The sequence below is a fragment of the Haliaeetus albicilla genome, chromosome 19 (assembly GCF_947461875.1).
Source record: "Haliaeetus albicilla chromosome 19, bHalAlb1.1, whole genome shotgun sequence".
NCBI lineage: Eukaryota > Metazoa > Chordata > Aves > Accipitriformes > Accipitridae > Haliaeetus > Haliaeetus albicilla.
In genome coordinates, this window is record NC_091501.1 from 2,882,391 (window position 1) to 2,898,664 (window position 16,274).

The 16,274-nt window shown below is 42.4% G+C and overlaps 2 protein-coding genes across 2 annotated transcripts in view; both read right to left on the bottom strand.

Annotated features, from left to right (window-relative positions):
• Positions 1 to 319: 319 nt before the first annotated feature.
• Positions 320 to 12,647, bottom strand: LOC104322550 (cytokine receptor common subunit beta-like). The gene is made up of 14 exons (XM_069807320.1): positions 12,390 to 12,647; positions 11,349 to 11,511; positions 10,432 to 10,561; positions 8,296 to 8,480; positions 7,824 to 7,972; positions 7,206 to 7,377; positions 6,977 to 7,109; positions 6,712 to 6,872; positions 5,439 to 5,584; positions 5,164 to 5,335; positions 4,035 to 4,125; positions 3,676 to 3,745; positions 2,934 to 3,037; positions 320 to 2,662 (listed from the first exon to the last, which is right to left on the bottom strand). The coding sequence occupies exons 2-14, from the start codon at positions 11,416 to 11,418 to the stop codon at positions 1,465 to 1,467; spliced, it is 2,781 nt and encodes a 926-aa protein (XP_069663421.1). The 5' UTR covers positions 11,419 to 11,511; positions 12,390 to 12,647; the 3' UTR covers positions 320 to 1,464.
• Positions 12,648 to 15,028: 2,381 nt separating this feature from the next.
• The window catches only part of NCF4 (neutrophil cytosolic factor 4), a 37,639-nt gene continuing 36,393 nt past the window's right edge, over positions 15,029 to 16,274 (bottom strand). Inside the window, exon 11 of the mRNA XM_069807322.1 lies at positions 15,029 to 16,050. Within this exon, the coding sequence (XP_069663423.1) occupies positions 15,822 to 16,050 (229 nt within the window). The 3' untranslated portion in view covers positions 15,029 to 15,821. The remainder of the gene's footprint in view (positions 16,051 to 16,274) is intronic.

Genomic DNA, 16,274 nt, shown 5'->3' on the forward strand with positions numbered 1-16,274 from the left:
CTTTAGCTGTCAACAAACTGAATTTGCACACCTTTCAGATTTAAAATGGTATTTATAAGGATTTAAATTCTGAAAAAACAATGCATTTCACTGCAATTTATGAATCAGCACTGTCCGATTAACCCAGCAGGAGCAATCAGCTGGCACAAACACAAAACTCCTTCTCATTATCTCTGTTAAATACTATAGCAAAGCCAGGAGAAAACATCCTACCTCACAGGTGACATAGCTGAACCTACAGAATTTTTTGAGGCCTGATCAGATGAGCTAATAGTAATGTTATTGTAACAACAATGCTCTTAACATATGAAAGGAAAGATTTATAGGAAGAAATAATATTTTTTATTAGTACAAGTTTTATATTTGAAAAATGAAACATGTTTTTTTGGAATGCAAGCCCACCTTCAGGTCTGAAACCAAAGCCTTTTACTGATCACAGAGCGTCAGCTCTGAACAAATACTCTTACCTTGCACCACTTTCTTTACAGCAGAACTGGGAAAAAAAATGGCTTCTCTTTCTCAACACAGCTTATTAGTCAGAAAAAAAAAGCTAAGAATAAATTACATAGTTAAGATAAATTATATCATGCATAAACAGCCAATGAACTTAAAAGAAAATCGTACAGTACTTTAACACTTAGAAATAGAAAAACACCAGCAGATACAGGCTTGTGCATCTTCACAACATTTCCTGCCTCTCATTTTCTGTTACCTGCCCCACTCCTGTCCTCTCACTGCACCTTACAAGTCCTTGGGTTTTCTTTCAGGAATGTATCTTCTTCCCTGGCTCTCTACAGCCTACTTCATGTACCCCAGTAATGCTTCCTTCCTACCCTTAGGATGCACTGTGATACACTGCACCTTAACATTAAGAAAGTCTTCCTGGACTTCAACAATTTTTTTCTCTTTTTTTTTTACCCTTTATTACTCTCTGGGTTTTTTTCACCTTAGACAATACCTATTTCATGCCAGTAGTGGAAAGGTAGAGATATGAAAGCTCCTTGGCGACTCTTAGATCTATTTTACACACACGCAAAAGTTCAACAGAATTGCTTTTAAGAATATAAGTTTTTTCTAAGGTTTCCAATCCCGTCTCCTTCTGATAGCATTTCATGCTGTAAAGTCTGCATTTCCTACCATGAGTTTTGCCTCAGGCGATCTTGTATTATGACAAGATGACTGTGGTCTGTCACAGGATCATGAGGAGGCTAAACTGTTCATTGTGGATAAGCCAAAAAGTTTGAAAAACACCAAAGGACGATATTTGGATTGTCTTTCTTGCCAAATCTGTGAAGGCCATTGAGAAGGATATTGAGCTACTTCAAGTCTTTCAACACATTGGACTGGAATCTGGAAAAGGGAACTGGCGTTTATTTGTTCCTAGGTTTGAGGGTTCATTTTCATCAGATAGTTGCAACCTCTTTCAGTTACCTGTAGCTTTCGTATTCATTAATATTTGCCCATTTAACAGATTTCTGTGATCCTCAAAGATTGCTGCCAGGAAAAGTAATCATCTGACTTCAGGTTTTTGAAAAGCTGAATAGCCTGCATTTTTGATACATCTTTTTCCTTGCCAGTGATGGATTCATCATCAGATACAGGCTTCCCAGGTGTTGTCTTGCCTTCAGAAGGTTTCTTGACTTGGTAGTCTTCCTGACTATTATCCATCTTCACACTGGATTTTAGGCTGTGGAAGCAATAGTCACCAACCTGGCAAAGGAAAACTGGCTCAGTGCTGTCAGGGTTTAAGACCACCAAGTTACCCTCTGACAAAGGCTGCTTTCTAGGAAGATCGTTTCCCTTTTGTAAGACAGGCAAAGAAATTTTTGTGGGTTCTGAATGTCCATGGAGACCTAAAGGGACAGTAAGATAGTCTCCAAATGTATCCAGGTGCAATTCAGGAGAAGAGGCCGGTGCTTGACCTGAAACTGGGACCATGACACCAGTTTTCCCAGGAGAAAACTCATGGCAAGAGTGGTCACTGGGGGGCTGGGGCTCCTGTGAGTCACAAGGTAACCCCCCAGCGGTGACAAGTGGTGGACGGTTGGAGTCACCGGCTGATGGCAGTAACAGGCTCTCTGTGGTGACGTACTCCAAGGGGCACTGCTGAGGAGCCGTGATACAGCTAAGAGCCTTTGGAGATTTCTGCTCTTCTGTTCTCACGTTCGTGCCTTTCCCACTGGCTGGTGGGGCCGGTGAGACTTCTTCCTCATCGTCAAGGTGCTGCATCATTTCCTTCTGACCTGGGAGCAGGAAGGGCTGTGCAGGACCTGCTCCCGGCTGTTCTTGCCTTTGCGGAGCCTGGGAACAGTCTTCCTTTGGGAGGGTCACATACTGAAGGGAAACTGATTTCTCCCGGACTCCCACTGGGTCCACTCCCAGGGTCGGATGCATATCAGGCTGGGAGGATGCCACTGGGCCGTACAAGTATGGACCATTGAAAGCAAAGCAAGGGATTGCTCTCTGGGAAGCAACACTTGCATCAGCACTGTTTCTCCTCGAAACAGGAAAGGAATGACCAGCAATCTGACGTGAGCAGGCAACTGGGGCGTGCTCTGGCTCATTTAAAGCATGGTAGGAGTTCTGTAGGTCCAGTGCAACAGGGGAAACATCTGTCGTCTCAGCCTGCCCTTCAGGGGACTCTGCCAAAGTCTTCGTCTGCCTGAATGGGGGAAAGTTAAAAGTTGCTCCTGAGAGATATTATTGTGGTAAACGTTCACTATAAAACAAGCTTAGTTGAAAACACACATAGCTACACACAGGGTTAGAAAAAATCTTTGTTGGAGAAGCAGGCTAACCCAGATATCCCTTCCTCAAAAGCAACTTGTATACGCTTTTTCGTGACAGAACATTTGATTATATCCTGCCGTGACTTAGGGAGCTCTTTGAGAGACTATCATCCACAGTGTCACCATAACGTGCTGTTCACTCACCTGTCCACAACTTGAAGGAAGCTAGCCTGCTCCATCTTCTCGGAAAGGTTGTATTTGTTGAAGTCCAGCTGGCTGCTTGTTGGCTGGTTTCCTAAGGGTACTTTCTGAAAAATGAAAAAGCAGACGTGACAAAAGAGCAGTGTCTCACTGGCAGTAGAATCGAGAACCATTTCTCATGGACAAAGACAACCAGCAGGAGAGCCTACAGCATCTGGCAATAGGGATACAACTTCACTAATATGACTAGAAGATGTGTCCTGTTCTCCAGAAGATGGCCACTTCAAACCCATATTGCCTACCACTGACCTAACGACAAGTACTCAGTGAGCCAACTAGGAAAGATGCCCTTCTAGACTTGTTATTTACGAATAGGGAAGGACTCGTGGGAGATGTGATGGTAGTGGCTGTCTTGGCCACAGTGATCACAAAATGACTGAGTTTAAAACAAAGCTAAGGACACTAGATTATTTCAGTCAGTTAAAATTTTAAAGTACTGAAAATTTTCTAGCTTGATTTTAAATCACAGTGATGCTGACAAGATCAACACAAAGAAGTCTACTAGGATAAATGTAAGAACACAGTTATCTTGAATGTGACCAGAACTTCTCCGAAAAATAAGCCATAGACTAATGAAGCTATCTGTTCACTGGGGACTAGGAGACAAGAAGAGCTCTTAAGATTACTGGAAGTCCTGAAACAGAGAGAGAAATAACGAACCCTTCACGGTACAGTTCCCTCTTACCCCCAGGTAGCTCTGGATCAGGAGACTCTTGCCGGGGTTCGGAATCTTTGCCTCCCACATTTTCTTCTTCCTGCAACAACAACACAGAGTTTGCAAGATTTGGTTCTCAACGTGGCTGCAACCGGAAAAGACTGCGCCCCGTGCACCGTGCTGCTCTGCACAGCGAGGCACCACCGAGGCCCTGGCACGCCACCACCCAACTCCCACCCTTGCACAGACATGCACAAGGCTGCCCATCGCACACCAAGGCTCATCTCCACATAGACGTCTCTCTCATGGCGCACAAGAATTGCCTCAGCCTTTATGCCACCCACATGGCCAACACGCTGCTAAATCTCCTCGTCACAACGCAAGCCTACCTGAGGAAATACTTAGAGCTGCAATAAGCAACTGTTAGCAAAGTGATGATGAGAACTGGGAGCATCACTGGGAGAACCACTGGTGGCAGAACTGAAACAGAGGAAAAAGAAATAGGTATCTACCTGCAGTATGGCTGCTTCCCATAACAGGTTTTTCACTCTTCATGCAAGCAGATCAGGCAAACGTAGGTGGCGTGTCAAGGGATCCGATCCTGAGGCCTTCAAAATGTTGGGATACCCTCCAAAGTGGGACAGACCAAACGTGGCCTGAGCAGCTTACTGACCAAAGGAGTTCAGCGTTTCCTTTACTGATTCTTTTCCAATTTTTACTGACATCAAACAATTGATGCTAATAAAAAGATGGTTCGGTACCTTACTCCACCATCAACAATAGGCAAGTCTTCAGTCGTCTTAGGTCTGCCTTACTCTGTACAGTCCTGAAAAGATGGGCTCTCAGAGACTTCCTACGAAAGAGCTTCCTCTGCTAAGGGCAATAACTGATCACCAACAACATGCCAATTTCTTCCCGAGTACACTCACCAGAATTTGCCTACTGTCTTACCACTACAAGCTTCCTCAGCACAAATCATGTAAGATCATAGTACTCTGGGCACAAGACCGCATGATAGCGGACATTCTGCCTCTAAGTCCAGAAAGAGCAAGAACATGTAAACGTTTTATCTCCAGTAGAATCTACTCTGTGTTTTAGGCAACCCCGTAGTCACTCTGCAAATACAAAAGACTGATGGCTTATATTCTGCCTTCTTGCAGTCTCGGGCTCTTCAGTCACTGACAGCAGAATGGACTGCTGGAATCAGGAAACAAGGATGATCTTTTGGGCAGGATCTTTGCTTGATTCCCCATGTGCAAAACTTTACGGTTGGTTGCACTCGCCTTGTGAGGGGCAGTAGGAAAGAAGCTTAAAAGGTCATTCCTGCTCACCTCCTCCATCAGCGTTGCTGCTGTACTTGCAAGGAAGCAGACAGGACAGCTACCTTGTTAAGTGACCCAGGCTAGCTCGTGGCTGGACCTAACTTCAACCCCAGCTGAGAGAATGTATTTTTCTATAGAGGCATTTCAGCCACTAACAGTCCACCAAACCTTACAGAAGTAGCCTGCATGAAAGTACCATTCTCAGTTTTCCAGGTGAACTCCTCACTCCATTCACTCCAAGGCCCATCATAATGAGGCATGTTCACCCTTGCACGCATTTTCCCCCTATATTCTGTAGATGGTGCCAGCATCTGCAGCGTGAAGATGAAGGGAGGTTCATCATTGTTGATATTTAACTTCTGGAGAGTCTGGGGAGAAGAAAGAAGCACAGATAATGGAGGTGAGAGGAACTGCCTTTCCCATTTGCCCAGCAAAGAGAAATCCAGGAGTCCTGCACTTCCTAAGACCTACCTTTTTATATTGGTGGGTTTTCCAGTACTCAACTTCGTATCTCTGTTTTATGAAGCCATATTTGAAAGTGTGTTTTATCCACCTCAGTTCATACTCTTGGTTCCCTGTCACCGTTACTGACACATTTGCAGGCGGCAGCACCTTAACTGGAACACACAGAATGTCTCACAGTCCTTATTAACATACTGGTCCAGCACTCCCTTATGTGGGAGCAGCTCAAAACAGCTGGCATTTGTTTTCAAGAGCGACCGTTAGAATTTGTTGTGCTGCATGTTTGCCAAGCCTTTGAAGAACTAGTTTTACAAGGTCAGGTTGGAGGATGGCCTTGTGTAGGCCTGTGAAGATGTGGCTGAAGACAGTCAGGAGTATGTGTATGGAATGTTTTTATCTTTAACTGTTCTGAGGACTGCCAAACATCCCAGCTGAGCCAGATATGCCCTCCTGTGTTAGTAGTATTGGCTGTATGCCGTTAGTTCTTTCTAGATCTTTGTTGAAACATATATAAGTTTGATTCTTTTGTGAAACAAAGGGAATCTTGTACAGATAGCTTGAGCGCTTAATTCAGTTGCTGCACCTTTCACCACTGTGAATAGTTTCCAGAGACTGAAAACAATGTTGTTTTATGCAATGTAAGAAGTCTCAGCTTTTTAACACTTCTTAATTCTCTACATCTTCATTTTCAAATACAATAAAACACCATTAGACCATTAAAGAACAGAAAATCCACATCCATGAATGTTGACAGCACTCCCTGTGTACAGAAAAGCAGTAAAGCAATGTTTGAAACATCTGTACTGGTCCACCGCACTTGCAGAGATTTTCAGCTCTCTTGGAGCTACTGCCTGATATTTTCAGCCACTGCAGGAGCTCTCCCAGCTTTAGTCTGTGAAAAGTAGCACCAGTACCTCCAGATACATGCGGGCAGAGACGATCCAGCTGGCACCCCTTACTCAGCAGAGGAGTCCTACCTCATCCAGTGCTCCAGGGGCCACTGCCCAGGAGCTCTGGGTCACAACCCGAGTTTCTACACAGCAGCTTCCACCCCCGCCACTTCCCTCAGAGCAACAAGTGCCACTGAGGAACTCCACACCTACAAGCCACCGCTCCCAGACCTCTGACCTGACACAGTGTCCAGTTCCTTTCGTCATCAGTCCCACTCTCTTCCTCTTCCTACCCGCTTTTCCTCATCACCACTGCCCTCAGCCCCTCTTACCCAGCCAGGCATCTGTCCAAGAAACAACCAGGAGAAGCAAGAAACAACACAGCAACTCACTGTTCTTGTAGGCTTCAATCAGTTTCTCCTCTGTCTTGGCCCGGACAGACACATGGTACTGGCTCTGACTGCTGGAGTTGCTGACCGGGATCTCACAGCTCTGGACTACATACAGGACATGGGGCAAGGCCTTCTCGAGCACAGGAGAGCACTCCTCTTCTCTGAGGGGAAAAAAAGAGCTTGAGCTGACATCAGGGGGTGAATGGGACAGAGCAGAAACTCCACGGGAGAGGCACAGGGGTGCTGCCATGGGCAGAGCACGTACGCTGATGATGGAGTGGCCCTGAAGAACAAGCCAAAGAGGACAGAGGTGGTAATTGCTTTCTTCACTTCCCAGCTGCACGTCAAATGGTCTGCACCATTGAAGAGGCAGCGAAGGTTCCTGGGCTGAAGGCCACCTTCAGAGAAGATGAGAGCACACTAAGTGACAGGAAAGGTCTTGCTTCTCAGCCAGCGTTTCCACCCCTGCACAGCCTCGCTCCATCCCACACTACCTTCAGGGGTCTCCCACGATGCCTCCGTGCTCCACTCGCTGTACTGCCCGGAGAAGCCACTGGCCCGCCCCGGTCTGGCTCGCACACGGGCAACATAGCTGCTCCCTGGGACAAGGTCCTCGCGGCTGAGATGGCAATGTGTGGTGTTGGAGAGCAAGAGCGAGGCAGCTTTCTGGTGTTTGGAAAAAGGAGGGAGAGCAGGGAGGGAGGAAATTGGGGAGTTGGGGATATGCATCCTCCTGAAGGGGAAGCAACTTCAAACGAATATCGCCAGCTTCCCACATGAACCCACAGGCTCCTGTTGGAACAGGATTTCATTCCATTTGGGAGAGATTCAGGGGAAAAATCAAATCCAACTCAAAACCCAAGTGCAGTGGGGTTTTTTTCAGTGAAGAATAGATTTTTGCATTCAGTTCAGGACAAATGGTATTTGACTGGGCAAGTCACTTGCAAACAGAAAGAGACCCCCTTCCGCCTGACCTCAAACAACATTTGCTGTACCTCCTCAGAGTGCCTGAGAATGGAAAGGCCATTCATTTGCACAACTTTTACCACAGGCTCTCAACCTCCCAAAAGGGTGCAGCCCAAACCAGGACAGCCCGGCTCCTCCGCTCTTACCTCCCAGGACTCCCACTCCCGCTTGTAAGTGACTTCATACTCCAGGGCATTGCCCAGCCCTTGGCTTCCATCAGCTGCTTCCCAGGTCAGCAAGAAGTCTCCTGATCCCATCAAGCTGACTGAGAGGTTTTGAGGTGGGAGGGTCTGAACTGGAAGGCGAAGGTGCAACCCATGAGATGAGATAGCGAGGACAGGGACATGAAGAAGGGAAGAAAACGCCTAGGTAAGCTTCCCTATTTCCAGAGTATCTTATCTCTGCCACAGCAAGTAGCTCCTGCTTGAGTCCCCCCCTTCCAGGTTCAGCTGCTCCCAGAAACTTGCCCTCTCCCCTCTCTGCCCCATCCTCTCAATGTGGAACTCTTTGGCAGTTTTCACAATTGAAGTGGAATCCACTTCCTGACTGAACAGCAAATACATTCTCAAAGATCCCTAATATTAATTGGAAAATGAGAATTTGGTATTTAATCCTTACCATTTTGGAAAAGATCAACATTTAGTTCTGCTTGAAGCGTCATGTTAGGTTTGAAGCTGTAAACATCATCTACCCCTATTCCAAAACTGTCTGTGGTGGTGTGACAAACCCAGTGCACATAGGATTCTGGAGCCTCATGTAAGTCATTTTCTGTCTGGTGTTTGCAAAGCATCTTCTTGTTCTTCCTGTGTATAGAGAAAGTGATCTATAAAGATCTGATTTGGCGACCTATAGTTAATGCAAAATTAAATGCCTGAAACCAATTCCATCCCATTCTGTTGTTATAATTTACTTGGGCACTTACATCCTCTTCTCACTGTACCTATTAGTCCTGTTTTGCATCGGTTAATATGACAAACACTTTTAACACCAGGATTTTTTCCAAATGCCTTCCCATTTCAAAGTTGTGCAGCGGAATGTTGTATTTCGGTACCAGTCTATTTTTGTCATGGAAATGCACCTTTTACTCAGAGTGAAAGGCAGTAAAGCATCTGATGATCCTTAGCTTCTTGAAGACATTCATTTTGCAGTTCCAGAAATACACTTAATAAAAAATTCTTCAACCAAAATGTACTTCTGTATCCTTAGTAGTTCTGTTCTGCCAAGGGACCTTAGGTATACATTAAAGATTTCATCCAGAATGTTAATCATCCTTATAGATAGCCTTCCTCCAGGCCAAGGAGCATCATGAAATTAGAAACAGTATTTTACGCTAGACAGGAGAGGATAAGCTTTGTGTGCTTGCAGTAGCCTGAGCTGCTGGAGAGATGTGTGCTTCTTTCTGTACCCTCTGGAATTTTGTTTGTGCTTATGGCTTCATGCCCAGTATATTATATTGTTCCAGTTCAGATGAGAAATATTAAGTTGTGAATATCTAAGGCCAAATACTGTCTTCCAGGACAAGATGGATTCTCCTAGCCAACTATATGTCAGCAAGCATTATTCAGCACTATTGCTATTTTTAAAAATTTGGTATTAGCAAGGAAACCAGGGATATTCCTGAAGTATGGGTGGGACTGACCATACATGTGTGTACTCTTAAACAAAAGAGTCAGCCCAAGTGTTGTGAAGTCCTGAAGATATTTCTAGCTACTCACTAGCATCACCTTACAGTTTGGGATTTAGTCAACTATTCTTCACGTATGAGGTGACCTTGTTTAATCATTGGCCATTTTGATTTCGGCTGTGTGACTGTCTACCCTTAATACCTGCTTGTCTGATTAGTTCACTTCAGTCGTGTTTCCTGTGTGATCCACACACTCCATCATGTAACAATGTTCCAGAGAATCCTCCAAAGGTCCACGTAATCATCATTATTATTTATATCATCTTTTCCCAGAAGTATTAGCTTCAAGGTCCTGTTCCAAAGACCTTCCACTGATTTCAGCTCCTTTTAGGTCTATTAATTCTCTCTTCTTCACAATAAAATCAAGAGTTCTTTCTCTTTCCTTTCCTTCCTGTATCCCCAGACTCTAATTCATTTTCTTCTCTGCTTTCCATCTTTGTCTTCCTCTCTCCCTTGACTACTCCTCCCTCTCTGTCCTTTCTTATCCTCACAATTGATCCAGTCCAGTGACTCAGTTCCCTTTTCAGAAGGAAACAGATGTAACAGAGAGATACTGTCATAAAGAGACCAGTATCTCTGGGAGGAAAAGTGATAACACAGATGAACTTACCAGTCTTCTCTATCTCACGAACACAGTCTATACATGTTTCTCAGAACTGATAAAAGCATACCCTATGTGATGCTCCTAAATGGGCAAAATAACAGCGGGAATGTCTCCTCCCTTTTTGGGTTTATAAACAACACTCAGGCTCACACTTGTTCTGATACCATCTTCTCCACCCCATTAACAGCAACCTATATGCCCCATCTTATTTTGTTATTTATGATCCCACAACAAAATTATGGGAAAATAATTGTAAAGGTGATAAAAATAACTCCACTAGCACACCCTATTAATTCCTCCCTTCCTAGAAGAGGCCTCAGAAGCAGGCACAACTTTTACTTTAACCCAATGTCAGAAAGAGGTGGCCATGTTTTCTGAAAACCTGACTGCTGGTCCCTGGGATTCCCAAGTTGTAGCCAATTTCCCTTTGGACTTTTATCCAGCACAACACATTTCAGGTACTTACATTGTAATATTATCCCTCTGGTAAAGAATCATACCAATGAGGGCATGAGCCTCTGAATGCTCCCTCCATGTACAGATCACCTGTGAGTTGTAGTCATTGTAGCAGATCAAGCTCTTCATAGGGATACTCTCTGAGAAAGGAATTCAGGCAAAAAAGATGCAGTGATTACAAACGTAAATACTGAGAGACAGCAGGAGGTACAGTGATCCTGCCAGCAGAATGGGGAAGGCACTGATAACGGTACCCTACTCAAGACACCAGAAAATGACTCTTCATGAAAATATGTACAGAGTTGTGGCCATTCTGCACATCTCCACAATATGCAAGTGTCCAAACCAAGGTACAAGTAACAACAATGAAGTGACACCTTTGTACCTGCAAGGCATATAATTCTAGCCAAGGTATCACTTTTCAAAACGCTGATTGTTTCTACAGTTTAGTAGATACCATGGTCAGCAGGCATATGGTGATCTTTTCATCTTTGTGTGTTCCTGTATGGGACTTCTTTGCCACTAACCTCCTAGTAAAGGTTATGACACTAGAAAGGTATATTTAAAAGTGAGAGGCTCTGGGAAGAATCTTGTTATGACTCAGAAGAACACCCAAACTAAGTTGCTGGAACTAGATTTATGACCCAGAAACGGCCAGATCTCTCATCAGGGATAACTCGTTCTTCTCATCTGTTTGTCCAGTATTTCACCTGTCCATACCACCAACATACAACTGATTTGTCTGCACATGCCTCTACTACACACTGGTTTTGATCAAGATGTCTGTTCTCCTACAGCATAAACGATGATGGCAGAAGGAAGCAGAAAAGCAAGCAAAAAATGAGGAAGAGCATTAGCTGAAAGAAGGAGATAGAAAAAGAAAGGCAATAATGGAAGGATAAAAGAAAATATAAATTTGAAACTGACCTGGAATGGCTTGGACACTGAAGACCAAATACAGATTCAGCAGAAGGATGAAAATCTCTTTCATGTTCATACTGTCCTTTGTGCACAAGCTTGATCCTAATTCAGAAGATAATTGTTTTCATTGCCCACTGGCTACTCTCTTGCTCTGCGTATTGTGGAGCTTCTTGTTTTCATTTCACATAAAGAGAAGTAAAACTGAATTAGGGAACTTCTTTAGGCTTCATGTTGGAGTGACATTCAGAAAGAACTTCTACCAAGTATTTATTGTAGGACAAAATCCTACAATGTCTTCTTATTGTGTGAGCTTGCAATATGAGCAAAGAATGAAGAAGTAAATGCACATTTCCAAGGAATTGCAGGGATTCTTTCAGCTGAGTAGTAACAAGAAACAATCCTAACCTGTGAAGAGAACTCAACCTTCAAATTCATTCATCCTTCTGCCCTTCATGCTCAAAGCCTTCCTAATGAAAAGCAATGGTGTTCTGTTTTTTACCTTTCCTTAAAAATATGATCCCCAACCACACAGCTCCTGGGAGCTATAGGGTTTGAATTCCCATATTCATTCACTTTCAGATTTCTCTTCAACATGCTACTTTTCCAGCTGCTCCCCAAAGAAGTTGTAAATTGTATAAATAATACCAAAGAAACTATTTCTTTTTTTTTTTTTTTTTTTTTTTTGTAATTGTTGAGATTGAGAGTAGATTGAGTGGTTCAAAGACCACAGACAACATTGCTCAATACTGGAATTCAAGTCCTTTTGGCCATCTCTCATTGCTCTCTCAAAAGTATATTAAACTCACCTACTCAAGTATGTTACAGAGCTAAGACTCTTTTCTGCTTTAGGGGAGCACAGGAAAAAACTCCTTTTAAATTCCTATTGACTTTCAGATTCCTGAATGCCACTTCCTTACATCACAAACAGCTGGCTGAGCCCTTGAATAATCATTACAGCTAAGGAATCCCTTAATGACTCACAAGCCCTTGTATAAGAGCAGACTCTCTGCCATTCTGCTTTCCCCAGAGTGGAAGCAGTTCCCTTACCTGGATGCAGACCTGTCTGCGAGCAGATGATTCAACCTGATAGGTGACTCTGTCCAGCCTCCTGCCACAGCATCAGAATCCTCCGATGCAGAAACGAGCAAAACCACACGTCCCCAGAACTGGAGACAGAAGGTATAAACCGACCACAGGATTTTCTTGGCAAGCAAGTCTTCAAAATAACTGCTGTTATCTTCTATGCACCTCAAATGCCACTTTCAAAGAGGCAGACCACGCCTTTTCAAGGAAAGTCTGTGTAACTGCCTGTAAAATGGGAAGTCTGCACTTCCTATTTTAGCTCCTAAAGCTCTCACTTAGATGGAGCTGTTTAATTGGAAAGAAAGTTTGTCACTGCCAGTCTGCATGTTAACAATTACCCGGTCATGGGACTAATGTATCTTCAGGAAAAAAGAGGACTGACTGAAGCAGAAGTGAGAAAGATTAAGAAAGAATTCTCTGGTTTTTACTGTAGTGCTTGCTTTACTCTAGGCTAGACAATCTTTAAGGCAGGGATCATTCTGTACTTTGATGTTTATTTGTACATATATATTGGGGGGGAGACAGAACTACCTTTATCTCTGATTTGTGTAATTTAATTTGAGTAATATTTTTAAAAGTAAGTTTTACCAATGTCAACAATTAATAATAAATTATAAGTATTATAGTACATAGAGGAAACAAAACTGGTGAGAAGAGTTGATCTGAAGTAATCCTACATCCAAGGCAGCCACACTGTTTTAAATCCAGCTTTAAAACTTAGCCCAGTGAACTTCAATAATAAGATCTATAGGAAAGTTAGGTAGCCATAAGGGAAAGACACACTCAGGTTTGTGCTCTCAGGGGTAAATTACAGGGGACTAAGATGAGTCCCCAGATACAGAATACAACTGCTAGGGTCTGACTGTCCTGCACTGCTACTACACCTTCTCTAAATCCTTGTAGTACTGACCAAAACCATAGTTAGTACAGTTAGGCTCTCACAAGAACTACATCAATATACAAGGAAAAAAAAGTATATTGTGAATAAAGGAAATGTGCAGAGCAAGGAGAATATGAGAGTATCTGAGGAAACTGTGTCTCATTGGGACTATCAGGAGGTGGGCATATAAAACCTGCAGACAAGGAGGGGAATATGCGACTTTGCTGGACGGGCAGAATTTACTTTGCGTTACCATATAAAGGCAAAAAGGAATTCTGCTCTGATTTTCAAAGGCCAGTAAGTTTATATATGTTCTTCCCCCACCCTTAGAAAAGAGGTTTCTTGTTCATCAGCAGACATTTTCCCTCCCGTTCCTTCCTCATTCAAACAGCTGCTCCATCTTCAAACAGACTTGCTGAGTTGCTCGTTACATCACAGGATCTAGCTGTCAGGGAAAATCTTCAGATGTTATTTGCTCTGCTGAACTCCAGGAACAGGTAACAAATAATCCTGCACACCCAAAGCTTTGCAGGCCATGCAAAACTTACTAATGCATTCTCTTACGTATCACAAAGTGTAAGATTAGTAACATTATCATTGTATATTGCTTCATCTCCTTCCTAAACCGCATTGCTACAATGCCTTTGAAGTGGGAAGTTACATTTTGTAACATTCTGGTAAAACAATGTCAACTAAAATCTTCCATCATTGGAAAAAGGGAAGATGTAATCTGTGTCTCTTCTGAATATATGTTATCTACCTCTGAAATTTAATATACATTGATTCTTCAGATGGAACCTTTGTACCTGGAAAGCAGATATGGACTGTAGCACATCTTACAACTCTCTGGAGAGTGCATTTTCTTATACAAGTCTGTACAGGATTGGTATACTGCTAGAACTATACACTTAATAAACTGTCAAGTAAGAAATTATTTATGGATCCCAATATAGCAAACAATGCACTTATCTTTAAATATAAACTCTTTCCTTTATTTCCAATATGCTTATATGCATAAATGCAGGGCTACAGATAATAGCATATTAAAGCTTATGTATACAAGCTATATACATAAGTTTATGTATATATATCAGGAAGAAAAAAAAAACAAAAACCCAAGTTTAAAGGATAAGTCACTTTTGTTACTGTTGGAGATCTTGTTACCTGATAGCATTACAGGTAACATCTAAGAAAAAGAGAAAACATTATTTTGCCAGTTTGGGGAGAGGCATTGTCAATCTTCCCTGTTGTCTGTACAAATTTTAGCAGCAGGTCAAGGACAAAGATTTTTTAAAATGAGGAACTGTAGCTTAATGCCACAGAAACTAACAGTCAAATCCAAAGCATGGTGTTTGAAAACTCTTTTAACTTCATATTTTTTACTGATTATATTTATACTTGGTGGTATTTTTTTAACACCATGACTGCGTGGTGTCTTTAGAATACAGCATTTTAGGTATCAAACAATTTATGTAAAACATACGTAACTTGTAAATCTTACAAGCAGCAGTAAATTTGTTCAAGAAGAAAATATTTTAATTGCATGACCATTAAAGAAATTATTGCGAGATATATTTTTGTTCAACAATGAACTACTCCTTAAGGAAATCTGAATAGGTTACATTCAAACTCTTCGTCAAAATTATCTTTCAAGAAAAAAAAAAAAGAAGCAGAATTATTTCATCCCCCCCCAAAACCCCTTTTGAATAGAAACTGATAAAACAAATTCATATGTAACTTTATTTGTTGAAGAATCTGATACAGTAATTTGTTAGTTCTACTTTGCAAGGAGGTGTCAGAAAGCAGAAGATAGACAGAGAAGGAATTCTGTTTGAATTGGCATCACACAAATTTTCCCAGAATGTGGAAATAAGTAGTCTGTACAATTACAAAAAGGTCTATGAGGAACACCATAGGTGTACTAGGTTTGATTCACAGAATTCAAAATATTGGTCAGTGGAAAGAAGAAAGCAAAGGTGGGTTGCAATTTCTTCACTGAAATAAGAAAAAGTTTTCTTGATGCTTCCAGAACAAACTCTGAAAGCCCAGTCAGACTCCCACGTGACAGAAATAATTACACATTCATAAGCACTGGCACACAAACCTTCATATCAGCAAGTGAAGAGAAAATTATGGCAGTCTAGAAAAAAAGCTTATGAAGACATTCTGGACAAATAACTAGCTCTGGGAGCAAGAATAGAGATTAGAGCAGGTCTTGGGGCTCAGAACACTAAACCTCTACTGCAGGCTAACACTGACTAGCTTTGTGAATACGGACAGTGATTTTATTTCTCTATTCCTCACTTTCTCTGGTCCCTATGTAGATGTCTCTATTACAGAGGAGTACTACAAAGCTGAAGAAGCTAACCAAGTACAAATTTTACATTGAAAGGTAATATATTACTAAAAATTACTCTTTTCAAGCTCACTTCAAAGGCTTGTTAAAGGAAACTGTCTGCAGAGAGGGATGACAGAAGGACTGTATAGCTACCTACTGGAACATTTCCATATAGCACTTATGTTGCACTCACTGTTTGAGTAGCACCTATTCCTGGACTAGTGTTGTAGACACCCAAGTCATCTTTGTGAGTGATGTGCAACTTCCAAGGGAAGAAATGCTTCTCAGAGGGCCTTCTCCTGCTCTGAGACACCATGAGTTCAACATCCTGATTGGAGAGCAACCGGATCAGGTCACCATCAAGGTCCCGGTAATTCAAAACAATGTCATCTTGGTCAAACTCTCGCCTGGTAGAAAAGAAATGGATTGATCCCCAGAAATCAAGGAATGCCTGGGAGGTGCTGCATGATGAACAATATACTGGTAATCTAATTCATTCTGCTAAAAGCCACACAAAGCCTTGGGTGTCTTGGCATTCTTGATACAGCTAGTACTAGAAATCGTACAGCCACATTCATGCTGTGTTGTGTTTAAGGAATCTGTCAGAATCAACAACCATTTCCAATACCAC

Excerpts from the sequence above, each read along its gene's own strand:
- LOC104322550 (XM_069807320.1), bottom strand. The coding sequence starts at position 11,418 with ATGAACATGAAAGAGATTTTCATCCTTCTGCTGAATCTGTATTTGGTC. Across the intron at positions 7,973-8,295 it reads TGTTGATCTTTTCCAAAATG|TTCAGACCCTCCCACCTCAA; the intron begins GTAAGGATTAAA and ends TTCGCCTTCCAG. Across the intron at positions 6,873-6,976 it reads AGGGCCACTCCATCATCAGC|AGAAGAGGAGTGCTCTCCTG; the intron begins GTACGTGCTCTG and ends TTTTCCCCTCAG.